Raw genomic sequence first — 15,627 nt, forward strand, 5'->3', positions numbered from 1 at the left:
ACTCACGAATAGAAGGCGCAGTCTCATAACGCAGATTTCTCCTTAGATACACTGTTTATCCATGATAAAGAAAGCACATGTTAAACATGAAGGATGGCGAAGCACCCGTGTGATTTCCACGGGCATCCTTCCTGCTACACCTTTCAGCCTGTTGACTCAGGCGGTTGTGAACACGTTTTCAAGTATTCATCAACACCTAGAATCCTCAGGACTGAGACAAAATTACACATATCAGTGACGTTTCTAGACTCACAGATTTTTATTTGGCAACGACATCCATGTACAAAATATCCTTTTACAAACTCCTCAATACATTTTGTGTGTTTTTATCCAAACATTCTTCCAAATCTGTAAACTCTAGCCACATTCGTTCACCAACTGCAAAAAGTGCGCGCGTGACGACGCGTGGCTCGTAACAAAAAAGACTTGAGCGGCATGGTCCGGTGTCTCGGCACAAGCCGGGTCCACAGTAAGTATACCGCGCTAAACAGACTCTGACCAACTAGGCATGTGCCAATATCACAACTCAACATATCACACTTCTGGCGCCCCCGACAGACGAACCGAAGTTCCCAAGGCTTTAAGACGCCTTCGCAGCTGTTCGACACTACTTAACCAAGGTGGTTGTTTTTTTTTCTCTTGAAATAGCCGTACACGTTATTCTTCCTGCTTCAAAACATTTGCCGAAACAAACAAACGTAACTTGTGGTTCATTGGTGACACTTCATATGCAGCGAGCTAAGCATAGAACACTTTACTTTTACGTACGCAAAGAAAAACCGCGCGGTGGGATCATTAAGTCTGGTGGGATCCAATCAAGTAAACGACGAACAACACATCCGAGAAGATGCATAAAGCTACATGCGTGGTGAACACAGAAAAAAAAACACAAGAACAACGACACCTCAATTAAAGTAAGCTAAACGGATCACGCTGAGACAACAGAAGGCTACTGTTTCGAAAGCCAGGAAATTATTCTCAGATTTTAACACTTCGACGTAGGCCAACGTCTCAACTAGACTATGCAGGCACGATCAAACTTGCGAAGGCTCTTCAACGGATCCCCTCAGTAATGTCAGCATGCTGTCACGTCCGTCAAAAAAAATTAAAAAAATGGGGGCACTACTCTTGGTCAATTTCCTTCACGGATAAAGCCAAGAAGGAACTTCGTGCATAAACCAAACTCCACTACACCGGGAAGCCATCTAGCTCTTTTCACGGCGCGCGGTTAACATCACAGCATTCGCTTCAGTGCATATGTCTGCAGGAAAATGACGGAGGTGTTATCCTCATCACTTCTACATTGCATTGAGACACACGGCTAAACCTCCCTTGCTCCGAAAGCATGTGTGAGTGAATTTACGCTGTCACGAATGGCCACTTTGAGAGAAGGTCATTGACTGGTTATATCTAACAGGCACGTAACCCTGGACTAGTCATTGAAGACAGACACATGTCAATGCTCTGCTATCTTCGACGGTAAAATGAGGAGATCTATCCTGGGCTAAGTCATTTTTTACTCAAGCCTAAATAATACGCAATCAGCGGAGGACAAATGTTGGGAGAGACACTTTCGCAAGAAGGGAGGTCTTGCCGCATTCGACCAGAACGTACTTCATTCAACTTCGCGCATCGCTCGACTGAACTTCTAGCAATGCAGAACTCACTGACTTTGATGTTAGAACTCTACAACAACAAATGTTTTCTATCGCACATGCACTCTTCTTCAGACGTTCGTCATCGTCTGCACGCACACGTATAAAAAGGCGTCGCCGGCCTCGACTTGAGAGTCCCATGATTGCAAATCGAACTGCGCGGGCGGTCACCTCAACGCCTCAGTGCAAGCTGCACCGAGAACGCTGGCTTATTGCATATTAGCTCCGCGGCAGTCAAATGATGCGGCTGTTCCGACTAGACAGGAAAACTGAATGAAATAGTGCATCAAGAAAGCACCACGTCGCAAACAAAAGACACTGAGAATACCTCATATGGCGCCCACTCTAAGCACGCGCAAAAATACAAATAGCCGTTCATATTGCGTATTGTATTCCGCAACTTGTTTGCACAGGTGGCAACTTGCAGCTTCTGACTGCATATATGACGCGGCTCCTAACTAGGTTTCGTCTATATTTACTGCCGCCTCCAGGGAAACATTTTTCAAGTGAAACGCACATTTGCTCTGACACAGCATGTAATTTAGCACATACGCTAAACGTTCAGGGGCTCAAGTGCGCGCTATTCACTTCCAATGACCGCCTTATCTACGCCACGCATATATTTTAGCCACTGCAATCACGAAGAGCAAATAACGGACAGGTAAAACAAAGATAGTTTGTGTGCCGCCATGCATCTGATACATCAATCTAAATCTCGGAAGGCAGCGTATTTATTCGTGACTAGCCCAGCTGCACATTTTTACCAGAGCGTATCTTGAGAGGAAGTTTTTCTTGTAGAATTCGATGGATTTAGAAGGCTTAACGCCCCAAAGCAATAATGAGCCTCTTAGAAACATCATAGTGGAGGACATCGGACTAGTTTTGACCATATATATGGGGTTCATTAGTTTGTACCCAAGGTAAAATTAAAAAGAAAGCTTTTTTTGCGTACGGCGGCCATCGAAACACGACAACCGCGGCTCGAACTCAACTTTGTGGTGAACCCAAGGCACTTCCGTTATCTCCAAAATTATCTCATCTCCATTTGAAATGTACGAAACCGGTGCAACGAGAACATGCAGAAGTATACACGCGACAGTGTGCAGCTCACATTCGATAAGCACTAAGAAAGCCTCGAGCATTACACGCTGTGATAACATATGAAAAGTAAATGTGGATTGGCTGGGGCCACCACGGCTTCAGTCGAAGCTTCTGTAAGATTTTCATCAACTGAAATACAAAGGGAGGCTTTACAATATCGCTGCAGGAAAACGGAAAGCTAGCACTCGCATCCTTGGAAAGGTTACACATGTTATATAAGTAGATAATTAAATCACACAGTGAATAGCATGTATTTCTTGCCCTCTGTCCCCGCATTCTTCGATTACACAATGCCGTACGTGTAGTTCTTCTCCAACTATTGCACGGCAATGAACTACAGCACTGCGCCTAGTCACAGGTCTAGTTCATAAGAGTGGGTTGTTGGGCTAGTTGGTGCATGGTCATGCTATGAGAATGCCAGCAAACTTGAAGGGGAAACAACGAGAAGCAGACATAGACAAAGTGACAGGAAGGTGGCTGGTTTGGTTTGGCTGGTTCAGTTTTTTTTTCTGCACCCTGTAAGCTTGCAAAACTTTGCGTGAGGGTCTCGCAGCACAGTCCGCGAAGGAGTGTGTGTAATGCCAAGCATGTCAGGAATGTGCGGCAAATGTGTAGTGTATAGTGTTCCGCTGAAATGTGGCAAAGTTTACATAGGGCAAACCGGCCGCTGTGTGAATGATCGGATGTGTGGGCATGCTAATCTGATACCCACACGCACGGGAGGTAGTCTTCCGCTACACTGTAAGGCGTCCGGTTGCCCTCCCACCTTCAGCAACGCATCAGACGCAGGGAAGGCTAAGACAGCAGGAGTGAGAGTTGATTGAAGCCTATCATACATATAAACTTGGCCTCGAGAAGTGTGTAAGCGCGCCATCAGTGTTCCTAATCAAGAAAGAGCTTCAATTTCTTTATAAATGTTGCCATGTTAAATAAGGTGATTACCGTGTATGTAATATGCTGTGCCTTGCGAATGTTCAGTACAGACTTGGGGGACGTTGTTTTCTACAATAAAGTCCAGTTGTTAGCCCAGTCACCTTCCTGTCGCTTTGTCTATGTCTGCTTTTCGTTTTTTCCCCTTCTTCAAGTTTACTGGCATTCTCCTAGCACAAGTCAAGTGTAGGATCCTACTCTTTCAGGGTGCACTGTTACAGCTTACTGAAGGAAGTATTATAGTTTACGTTTCCTTAAATTATTTGGAACAAAACATCTCAATAAACGACAAGAAGGCCTGCGGAGAGGCACGAGTTCTGCTAATCACAGCCATATGAAGTTAACACTTTACGAAACAGAGAACGCCCTAGCCAGACGGTCGGGTGTTATCAGGAGAAGACACCAATACTGCTTGCCAATCCTGCTAGAATACGGCATAAGTATGAATGTACAGAATCACCTTAAAGGCACAGGCATCAGGAAGTTACGGGAGCAATTTGTTACGTATCAAGTCAACCATGCGTTTCACTTGAAAATGGGACAACAAAAAGCGGACGCACTATTATAAATACAAAGGTGAGGCAACACATGGGACTCTCCAAGTCACTTTCTGTTGTGATGATAGTCGTACAAAACAATACTCAAGCTCGAAAGGCCGGGATAATCTTTGACACTTTGGCGTATGCACAAGCAAATATGCCAGCACACTGGACAGGCTATTTCCAACGTGACTAAGCTGGCGCTCGGCACAAAACTTCCCGAGCATCTAGTATCACACTTTCAAGCATCTCTGTCATCACAGCGATTGGTATAATGCACTTCGCATTTCACAGGCACTGAACCGGGCACGTAGCAAGGGAAAACAAAATACCGGACAAATCTTGGTTCACACACTCTCGCAAGCGAACGCACACGTTTGCTACAAGCATATAAGGCACGTTCGCTAGCAATGCACTCATACATTCTCTTCAAGGAGGCAGGCAAACATGCAAATGATATCCCTACTACGTGCCGGAATCGGAATCCTTGCTGAACAAACGGGGATCCGACATTCGAACGCAATGTCACGTGATAATTTCCACGCCTGACTTTCTCATGTAAAAATAAAAAAGTTCACCTATACACGCAAGAGTCCAACGTTTCAATTTCCTTCTTAAGTCCTGCAACCACAAAGGTGGGGCAGTTTAGGCTCGCGTTCGGCCAGCTGATCGATACACACCGCACATAGACTTTAGTAACATACAGACACTAACAACCGGAAAGGCGGTACAGGAGACGGGCAGATGTATGTGTTTTTTTACATCTTCTTGGTATTCCACACGCGGAGAAATATAGCGACGAACGATACAGGGGCAACTCGAAGCTAGAAAAACAAAAATATGAAGAAATGAGGAGCGCGCCCACGCTCGCGGCCAATCCACCACACTCGGTCCTCAGAAGACCGGCGGACCGAAAGGTTTGCACGACACGACTGGATAACAAACATCGACAACAACCGCGAATGGATTCATACTCTAACGATGCGTACGAGATTGGGGTGCGGAGTGGAACGTTTCAGCCCGCTCCCCCGGAGTCACAGGCCGCAGCAGTTCTCCAATCGTGGTCTAGCAATCAAAAGGTCAGATGCAACTCGCGCATTCAGGTTCTAGATCTTCCGCGTGATGAACGCCTCCTTGTAGGCTCCTTGCGCAAACTGGTTTCTCCGACGGCAGCCAAGGACAGGATGCCCGCGACTGCAATTTAAACAGGTGTCCGACACTTGGCTACGCTATTACGTTATACATTTGGTTTCACATATAAAGCGGCACTCGGTATCTTACACGAAATATGAAAAAGGAAACTTCGCGTGTGCGTATGTATATATTAGTTACAACACTGAAAGATAGGCGCCTCGGTACTGTGGTGCACTCACGACCGAGGTTTAAAATGTATATGCAAACGACGTATCTTGCGATATCCGAAAGAAAGTAACGGATAACAATTACTACCGACATCCACAGACTTTGTTGAATTAACCGATCAAGCAGATCAAAATCATGAAGTATGAACAGCATTGACAGTATTACTTTTCGGATGCGCTCTTTGAGACTTCAGCGTGATTCACTAACTTCATTACGCTTTCTTTATTATTCCACAGCAGAGAATGGTATATTATATGAAATCCGCTCTGCCATTGTTGCCACTTTGTTACAAGAGCGCGGAAAGTCCAAACGTAGAGGGTCGTAGTGACAGACCAGTGGCGCAAAATGTTTCATGTAAGCAATTTCGTAGTATCACTCTGCGTTGGCGAAACCAGCACGTTAAGAAGAATGAAGCGTTGCCCAAGGCAGATTCTTGTAAGTGAGGCGCCATCAATACTTCGTGTCTCACAATGTACGACCGTCATACACGCCACAATAGCGAGTAGCAGTGAAGTGGTGGTAAAAGCTTTCTTAAAAGGTAACAATGGCCAGACGCTTGACACAACAAAGCACATGCATTTCCTGTCACGCCTAACAGAGAAGGTCGCTTTCTAGGGACACACAGCGTGACGATAAGTTTCACTGGTTTATGGAACAGCCTCTCCGCTACATCAGCACGTTGGAACACCGCTGATGCTCTAAATCAACACCTCACGTAAACTATGAGAGACCAGCCGAGACGTTCTCCACCCCCATCGTATTTCACAAGAAAAAAGCGGTCGCTTCTTTCACGATAGTGAAAGCAGTTGAGAAACGGGAGGAGGGCGACTCGCGGCGCAAACACATCCATTGAATGACGATGACACAGCAACACTATGTATCTAGGAGAGTAACCACTCAAACCATAACAAAGAGGAGGTAAAGTTCGTTTGTTGAGGCTTAGGAAGCAGGAAAAGTTTCGCACCGTTGATGGCAGCTCTTCAAAAACTAGACATAGCACTACATTGTGCAAACTTAGTTATCACGTCCACCTGTACAAAGGCGGACGTGATAACAAAAGGAGCGTCCTGAATGTTTTTCTTTTTGACTTGGTGCAAGTTCTGGAGGTTTGAAAAGGTCGCTAATGGCTTAAGTGGTAAGCAACTGCTGAAGCCGTTGTATTATAAGAAAAACTTGTCCGTTGAAGTATTTCCATCATGAGCGATTTATTCATCGTGTGCGTTCGGTTTGTAGTCAGTGAAAGTGACACATTACTTGGTGTTGAATATATATGTGCACGCGATGATTTGAACAATATTCCTACTACTACGCGTTCCCAGCGAACTAGCAGCAGTAGCCGTTGCAAGCCTGCTTTTGACGAAATTCTGTTTTTAAATGGAGTTCCCACCGACCCTTAGATCGGTTTAGGCCTCTTGTGCGCCTACTTCGTAATTCCAGCGCCTACACGGCAGCAAACGAAAAAGTAAACGGACACGAAGGCCCGCGGTAATTATGCCATCAAACGGCGACAGCAACGTACAGCGGTACGTCTACCAAGGAAAGAAAGTCGAAACACTCGAGCGGACGCTGACACACACACAGAATTGTTCACCCAGCAGAAGTTACGAAACAAATAGTGTTCGATATTTACAACGCTGAAGACGGCCAGCCAAATGACAAAGAAACGCCGATGCCAAGGGCAAACTGCCAGTGCCCAGTAGCGAACGCTTGTACTTTCTCAGTCTTCCTGACCGCGTGTCTTCGCAATAAAGTGGCAATGCGCAGGCCCCTGAAGACATCACATAACTATCGTCGCTTTTTTGTTTATTCTACTTGTGCGTATGTTTGACAAAGCGAGCGGGTCCTGACGAGACATAAAACGTAATGCTGGTCACTCAGGCCAAGAGCGCAATGTAAATGGCAGCTTTGAGTTGCAAAATGAGATTGAAAGAAACACTCAACATTTCTGCCTACATATGGGGACAACGGGACGGCATCCGCCGGCGTAATAGATAAACCTGACTCTGCTTTTCGAAGGACTACGAGAAGGCTCTGCAGTTCTTCCGATTCTATACAAAGAGTGTGCACCATAACAAATGTAGTCTATTCCTCCAACTGGTAGAAAACATGCGGTTAGCATAGTTATAAATAAGTAGTGAAGATACATCTCCCTAAGTTCAATTACGGTGCTCTGATGTGAGAAAACGAGCCGACTTCGATAGCTTTCGCGTTGGTTATAGTACGCATCAGCAAAGGAAAAGACCTCATCCACACTTTCGCTAATACAGTATCATCAATAGCACTTTAATAGCAGTAAAAAACGGTGAATCATGAAACGTGCCACCCAGTCAAACATTTACTCGTGATCAGAACCGGATGCAGAGCGAGTTATGTGCTTAACTGAAACCCCTTGAGGGAGCAGTAATGTGCCTGGATGAAGTTTATCAGTCGTGACTGTCTATTTTGCGAAAGATAGCCATAATCTGTTTCTTTTTCCGTCTTCCACTAATGGTAATAGATTTCTCCCTATGGGCCCGACTGGATGAAAGACCGCGTAACGGTTGGAACTGAAGTTTCTTAGAAGGCGTGCACTCGTCATACACATATTTCCCCTCTCGCTTCATGTGAAACGCTATTTTCGTTACAGATGCGGGCCTAAAGCTTTAGTTCGAGCTAAAGGAAGCTGGAAAAGCTAAACTTTCAGAGCAGCCATGCCTCACTCAAATCAGACCTATAACATTTCAATCATATGGTGAATTACTCATTACGTGCACTTCTACTCACAAATGAATGAAGCAAAACAATAGTGGACAAATCTCGGCGGAGCCGAGATATTGAGAATTTCATAACAAATGAGCGTCCTTGTGCGTTTGTAGCAAAGTTCGGGCTGCGCCTGCGAACATGCGAACAAATCGTCGTTCAACCGAAGAAATATAAACAAAAAAACAGCAATGCAGGCATCTGGCTTAAATTCGTTAGAAAAGCCATCTTTTTTTTCACTCTCTCTTTCACTGAAAGGGAAGCAGTAGTGTACAACAGCAAAAAGGGCAACTGAGATTGTCGCCGAAAGCGCATGAGCAGACATCAGCACCTTTGTTGAGGATACGTTGAATTCTTTTCACATACAAGGGAGAAAGGCCTGCGTTCTCATATTCTCGTATAACGGCTGCTTAAGAGAAGATAATAAAAAAAAAGAAATGTTCTAGGTGCGAAGGAAAAAAAAGGGGAGGGGGGACAGAAATATTTACAATAGAAAGAGACATACATGAAAGCGTAACAGATATTCTCTGTAAGTAAATCTGAAGATTTTACGCAGACAAAACTTGGAATTACAGTGAGCTGAAAGGTAGAATAAAGGAAACAGCACTCACGACCACGGGAAAAAGAAATAAAAGAAAAATGTGAGCAAGTATAAGGAGAACACAACGCGGCCACCAAGACAAAACAATAAAGACCGTCCAGCTCGTGTTCTCTCCTTTCCAAAGCCAAGCCGCCACAGTTCGTCGCACAAAACGGGCCACAAAGTTCTAAATTCAAGCAGCACATACAGGTCCCAAGCGGCTGACGTGCGCACGAACATGCGCAGCACCACGGTGAGCACGTCCAACGGTCCCAGACACCGCTCGATCCCTTGGGGGCACATTCAATCCCACCAGAGGAGCGACGGCGCATAGGACGACAGCGGGATGCTCGGGTGGTGGGCGTGGTGGTCGAAGTGCAGCGACATGCCGGCTGCGGCAGCCGCGGCTGCGGCGGCGGCCGCCGCGCTGCGGTCGTACGCGTACATCGACTGCGTGTAGGAGCTGACGCCAGACGACGCTTGCGCAACGCTGGTCGTCGCTGCGACGGCGGCGGCGGTCGCCGTGACGACCGCGTCCGCCGTCCCGGCGGCGGGAATGGAGCCGGACAGCGACGCCACGGTGTCGTACCTTGACGGGCTCGTGGCGGCGGCTGCGGCCGCAGCGGCGGCCGCTGACATCGTCGTCGTCGGTATGGGCCTGGGCAGACCGGCCGCGGCTGCGGCAAGGTGGAGCGGAGCGGCCGTGGGCGACGGCACCGCCGGTGCGCCGCCGAACGTCGCGGAGTGAGGGGGCGGCGGGACGGTGCCGGCGGCGGCTGCCGCGGCCGCCGCGAGGTACGGCGATACGCCAGGCGGCGCCCTGGTCCACGGCTCGTACGGCCGGTGCGGGCTCGGCGGCAGCGCGAACGGCAGCGGCATGAACAGCGGGGGCGAGTTGTCGCCCGCGGCGAACAGAGGCGAGGCGCCGGCAGCCGTGGCGCCGTACAGGGAGTGCGGCAGCGGGAAGGAGGACGAGGAGGAAGAAGAGGACGAAGGGGACGGCGAGTACGGGGACAGCGGCGACGAAGGCAGCGAAGCCAGGCTCACGTCGGAGGGCGTCACGCAGTCAGCTGCACGAGACACAAGAAGAAAGATGATTAGATTTATCCCGATACGTCCGCAAGACAAATGAAGCTCACCGATATTGATTGAGAAAATATAAAATTAAGCTTTAGCGTACAAAGAGATGTTTGTCCGAGCCGTTCGAGTGGCACTGGCTACTTCTCATCACATGTCGAAAAACTCGGGATGCGGTGAAAGAAAATGACCACGTACAATGTTCTGCACACGAACCCACGAAACTACAAAATGGCCACGCCATGACCACGCGAGAACATTCGTAAACCCGCACAGTTTCACGTACAAAGCACATGAAGCTGTACGAGACCAGGCACAGAACTTCACAACTTTGCGGCGTGCCGACGAACTCCAAGCATATATACTAACAAAGGCATGCCACTCAATTACTTAACCTATAACTAGCTTACAATTTCACAACGTAGTACCGTGTCTTCTGCATTAGAGGACAGAAACAATTATACATATGTAATATATTAGGATTTTTTAAAAAAAATTCCAAAACCACCAACGCTCCTCTGTGCGTTTAAGCTGTTTGCAATGGATCAAGCAATTTTTTTTTTCGCCGAGTGAATTGTGGTCAATCAAACAACATTAAACTGGCCTCAGCCAGTGCCTTGAATTTAAGTGTCTTGGGCACTCGACAACACGGTGGAGCACATCTTCATTTGCATGCCCAAAGGGAAAAGCAAACTATACACGCTTTTCTTCCGGCACAAAAAGTACCGTGTATATGCTGTACCAAGCTGCAGATGATGCCCTAAAGTTTAAGAACGTTCGTTCTTCCACAGAATTGGCCAAGTTGACAGCTTGGCGCGCAGGGTCAGTACCTATTAACTCGCAGCATTTTTACTGCCTTTTATTTAATTGTCCCTATAATTTGGCGCCGCAGAGGAAGTCATTCTTAATTATTCTGCGTCCCGTGCTGTCCACTTAAATTATGCCCTTGATAGGTGCCGGAAGTAGCTCGTTATTATTTTCGCTTATTGTTCTGGAAGCCACTGCACGCTTCCTTTAGAGAATGAAAACAGCTCCAAGTGCGACAGTATCCTTAAATATGAGTACAGCGGTACGGCTCCAACCTGCTAAACCAATTAGGTTACTGCCCTCGAGCCTAAAATGAGATATTCTTGAAGCTTGTTAATGCATATGTATTTCAGCCGCCTAGAGGTGAAGTAAAGGGTGACGAAATTCTAGAGAAGGCGACGGTAAGCTTCCAAAACCTGCACCCTGAGCTAGAATGATTGAACTAGTATACTGAAGCGATACATGCTGACGATTCTCGAAAACCGTAACTCCCACCAGCTTAACATTGTGCGAGTTTGCAATAGAAAAGACGGCGCTGAAAGATAACTTTGTGCATAGAAATTCACATCATGTGCTTCTCTGGTAGAGAACACTTACTGCACTCTTCTGGGCGCGTTGGACAGCGGCAAAGGACGAATAAAATTAGCTTGAGGTCATAGTGAACATGATTATCAGTTACACTATAACCCAACATATGCGCCCTGTTGCGAATAGTGATACTGCTAATGACAGCCTGAAGGTCGGCACACGCTGGCGAAACATATTAATGAATGGTGACGAAAAAAAAAAGTTTCATCAGTACGAGAGTGCCCCCAATTATGAACAAGGAAGCCGCGACAACGAAAAAGCGCGACAAGAACATCGATCAACAAAAGAGGGGAGAAAGGTTCAACAAGGCTGACAGACTGCCTCCGGCACATTAAAGTGCATGCGTAGACGACCAATACCCTTACGAACGCTAATGCAATTACCATATTACTCGACCGGAATGGGCGTCTGAGGCGACTGTAGTCGACGAGCCATAAGTTTAGCAAATTTGTATTGGTTTTGACTGCACATAATCGTAAGTGAAAACCCCTAGGTGAAAGAAACTTGTACGAAACTTTGGCGAATAAATAAAAGCCATCGTTTTACAGGAGGAGAACTTTTAAGGACCTTCTCAAGCAAAACAGAAAGAAGAAACACTTTCAAATATACTTATATATTCCTTATGATAAATTTTCAAATTGTCGTAAGGAACTGAGCAATTGCTTTTAAAGACAGCTTAAGAGTACCAGTTATGGAATTGCGGCCAAGGAAGCCAATAAATTTAATATCTCGAAGTGTTGAACGCTATCGCGAAGAGCATCTTTCACAAAATAAGAACGAAAATTAACGAGTCGCTAAACAGACTTTAGAGCCATATTGAGACAAACGTATAGAAATCTAATGCATTGTCTAGTGCCCACTCAGTTCTCAGGTATGCTTATGCTCTCGGTACTCCGTACAAATTATTAACAAAAAAAAGTTGCATTGTACAGCTGGTTAGAGCCTCGATTCTAGGAAGTGAAGGTCACTGATTTTCATACAAGCTGATGAGTATTCTTGTTTTAAACGCGTTGTTCATTTATCGTTTACGTGACTTAGCGGTTATGGTTATTGCCAAAGAGCTATTACAACAATATCGCGAGAAGACGTTATGTGCCCTCAATTCTTCTTGAAAGTACCTTCAACCGCTATCACTGTGAAACCTATAATTTTCGCACCAAAGGAGGTTACAACTGCGCATCCATCTCTTCTCTCCATTACAAAGCTGACTTCTGCTCCGACGTCCCGTTATGCAGCATTTGATCTTAAAAAACAAATTACCATTTCATTCCGCTAACGATTCAAGTTCGCAGAGAGAGAGAAATCGAGAAAGCAAAGAGAGGAGATGCAGGTAGACCAAGAAAGCGAGAGTCCGGTTTGCCCCTCTACACTGGAGGTAATAGAAAGGGGAAGAGAGAGAGAAAAGGAGGAAGAGCATGAGCACTGGCCGCACACAGTAGGACACACAGCAGAACCACGATCGGTCCCTGAGGCCGGAGTTCCTCACAAACTACAAAAAACTCAGTTTCGCCCAAAAGACGACGCATTAATTCCGATAGCAAATTAGTAGACAGCCACACGAAGTTAGGATAGTAGTTTTATCGGCCGTATAAAGTAGCAAACATTCGCTAACTAAATTAACAAGCACGGTGGCACGCGCGCACAGGTAAACGTGAACCCATCACGCTCTATCATCGCAGATACTCGCTGTCAAAACGATGGAGTGAGGAAACGCGGCAGCAGTAGCGAGTGAATTGACATTCATGCTGTCTCTCGCTTCAAGGCGAACTAAACTTCGAAAGCACAGCGCATACGAAGCTAGTGGAACTCGGCACATGCACTTTGTGCACGTCGCAGATCACTTTGAAGATGAGACGCGCGAGGGCGTACTTTGTCCACAGCGCAGATGGCTTTCAAGATACGGCGTACGCGCGGCCACGCCGTAAGCAGCAGCAGCGCCCGGAGTAGAACACTTCTCTCTCCCTCGCCTACACCCCCACCTCCCGTGCTTCGCGGGCGACAGCAAACGGCGCGGTTCCGCTGCGCCTCCCTCGCGCGCGAGGTTGAATCGCGATCGTCGGCTGACCCTCACGATCTTTAACTCCGGCAAATATACAGTGTACTGCGCGCGGCGATGATGTTATCGTGTTTGGACTTTATATGGAACTGCACGGCGACGGCAGGAAATTCACTTGGGGTGTCAATGTAATTGCTATCGCAACGATAGCGGACGAATAGCCTGCTGTGCCATCGACGTATGTAGCTAGGGTCTAAGGAATTTGCGTTTCAGTAAATTTTCTACAGTCGACACTGTTAGCAAAAATAAGACGAGATTGCGGTTTTCGCTGCTCATGCGCTTTGAAAATTCCCTTGTACAAAAAATTGCTGTTGCATGCTGGAATAAAAGACGCTAGATTACATCGTTTTACTACCACCTCTAAGAAACATAGTAAAAGGATATCATTAGCCGGCTTTACGCGTACGGAGTTTTCGATCACGTGGCTAGAAACCATCCACAGGGAGTTTAAAACCACATGATCTATAAACTTGCTCAACATCACGTGATTAAATACTGCCGACATACTCCGCAAGCCTTCACAAGCTCCGTCCCTTCCAGTTAAGCCCATACTCGACGACAGGCACGGCCACGCTATCGGAAAACACGCCCTGGCGATGCGTCGGCCATAATATTGCTGTGTTGACATTAGTAGGGGTCGTAGATAAGTACGTACGGTAGCGCGGATCCCGGAAGTGATTGCTTCGGCGCACAAGTGAACAATTCATAATTGTCAGTTGGCTGAGCAGAGAAGGCTGTGTACGGAACATGGCCGTATTTTTTTTTGTTTGCGTGTGCAAGGAAGCAGTGCGCCTGCTTCACTTCCGCCGAAGCCCCAGCTGCCTCAGCAGGCCAGTCCTCGCGCCATTTTGTCGCCTTTGTTTCCTACGCTACAAGGAAATATGGTTCCATTGCTTCAAGATGAACTTCAGCCGAAGTTCAGGGGCCTCCTGAAGAGACATTTCAACCCAACGAATTGTATTAGATGCGCTTTGCTGCTAAGTATGACGCGAACTTCATGCGGCGCCGCGAAAATAAGTTATAAGATTTGTGTCAACTCTATAATTTTCCTCAGCGACTGAAAGCTCACGCGAGGAAACTACAGCGTGCTACATGTCTGTCACGCCAATCCGCTTTTCTCCATAGATTCTGCTACGTCACGACCATCTAAAAGCGTCGCGCTGTCGAACGCGTATTTATAGACAACTGCGTCTGGTCGATGCAAATGGTATCCTACGGGTTGACATCCCTGGCGACCGACGAGGGGCTCGTCTTCAAACGGGAACACAGCTTCACCAAACGCTCGCCTGCCTCGCAATAAATTATCGCCCTTGCGGGTGGATCTCCCTTTTCGCTCGCTTCTGCATTTACCACTCGAAGGTCACTTAAATAGCACCCTAGCCAGGGCGGCACGCCAAAGAAAAGAGGACAGGATTATTCCGACATATCTAGGACGCTCCAGTGACGGCAAACCTTTCACATCGGAACGTCCGTGGCAAGGCCCACCCGCCTCGCGATTTCAGGCCAAGAAAAGGAGTCAGTCGACGAGCCGCGGCATACCGAAGCAGACGTGCGCGTGTTTAATGCGCACCAGGACCGATGCATCTCTTCCCTGATATTGTGCAGCGAACGCGCTGCAGTGTACCTCTAACCGGTGCCCCCGGCATCGGATGCCGAAAGCTTGAATCAGCCACACGCGGTAATCACTTTTCGACTTTGCCACGACGCCATGGCTGCCGTGATTGGCTGACATCCGCGAGCCAGATACTATACTAAGATTACTTTTTTTTTTACAGAAGCGTCTGAGTATTTGAATCTTGCTGATAACGCTGCGCTTTCTGTCTGTAACAACCAAAACGCACGGCACTCTTAGCGGAACCAGCGCTGGCCTGGAGGAGCTACGGCGACTCGAGTGTGCAACCTACATATATATGCAGGCACAGCCCTGCAGGGATAGCCCGGAAAAATACCAGAACGTCTTGGACGATAACGTACGCGCACCTTCGTCAACGTTTGCTTTAGCGCGATGCTTCCAGTCAAGCTTCGTTTTCAGCCGTGAGTGCCGAGAGGGCCCGCACGGGCTGCCACGTTTCTAGCTTGCCGATGGCCAGCCAGGCGGGAAGCTGGATACATGTGCCGCAATGTGGGCGATGTATTTGCTTGACGCGAAATCGCAGCATCGGCTAAGGAAAACGACACGCTTTCTTCACTTGC

The 15,627-nt window shown here is 47.3% G+C and overlaps 1 protein-coding gene and 1 long non-coding RNA gene across 3 annotated transcripts in view; one reads left to right on the plus strand and one right to left on the minus strand.

The window, feature by feature from the left end:
• LOC140218478 (uncharacterized) overlaps positions 1-15,627 on the plus strand; it is a 318,844-nt gene that overhangs the window by 255,220 nt on the left and 47,997 nt on the right. The gene's annotated exons all lie outside the window — the stretch shown is intronic.
• LOC126530764 (uncharacterized) overlaps positions 236-15,627 on the minus strand; it is a 75,689-nt gene continuing 60,297 nt past the window's right edge. The window contains exon 2 of the mRNA XM_050178053.3: positions 236-9,976. Coding sequence (XP_050034010.1) covers positions 9,210-9,976 — 767 coding nt within the window. The 3' untranslated portion in view covers positions 236-9,209. The remainder of the gene's footprint in view (positions 9,977-15,627) is intronic.

This window comes from Dermacentor andersoni, chromosome 5 (assembly GCF_023375885.2).
Source record: "Dermacentor andersoni chromosome 5, qqDerAnde1_hic_scaffold, whole genome shotgun sequence".
In the NCBI taxonomy this organism is placed as follows: Eukaryota; Metazoa; Arthropoda; class Arachnida; order Ixodida; family Ixodidae; genus Dermacentor; species Dermacentor andersoni.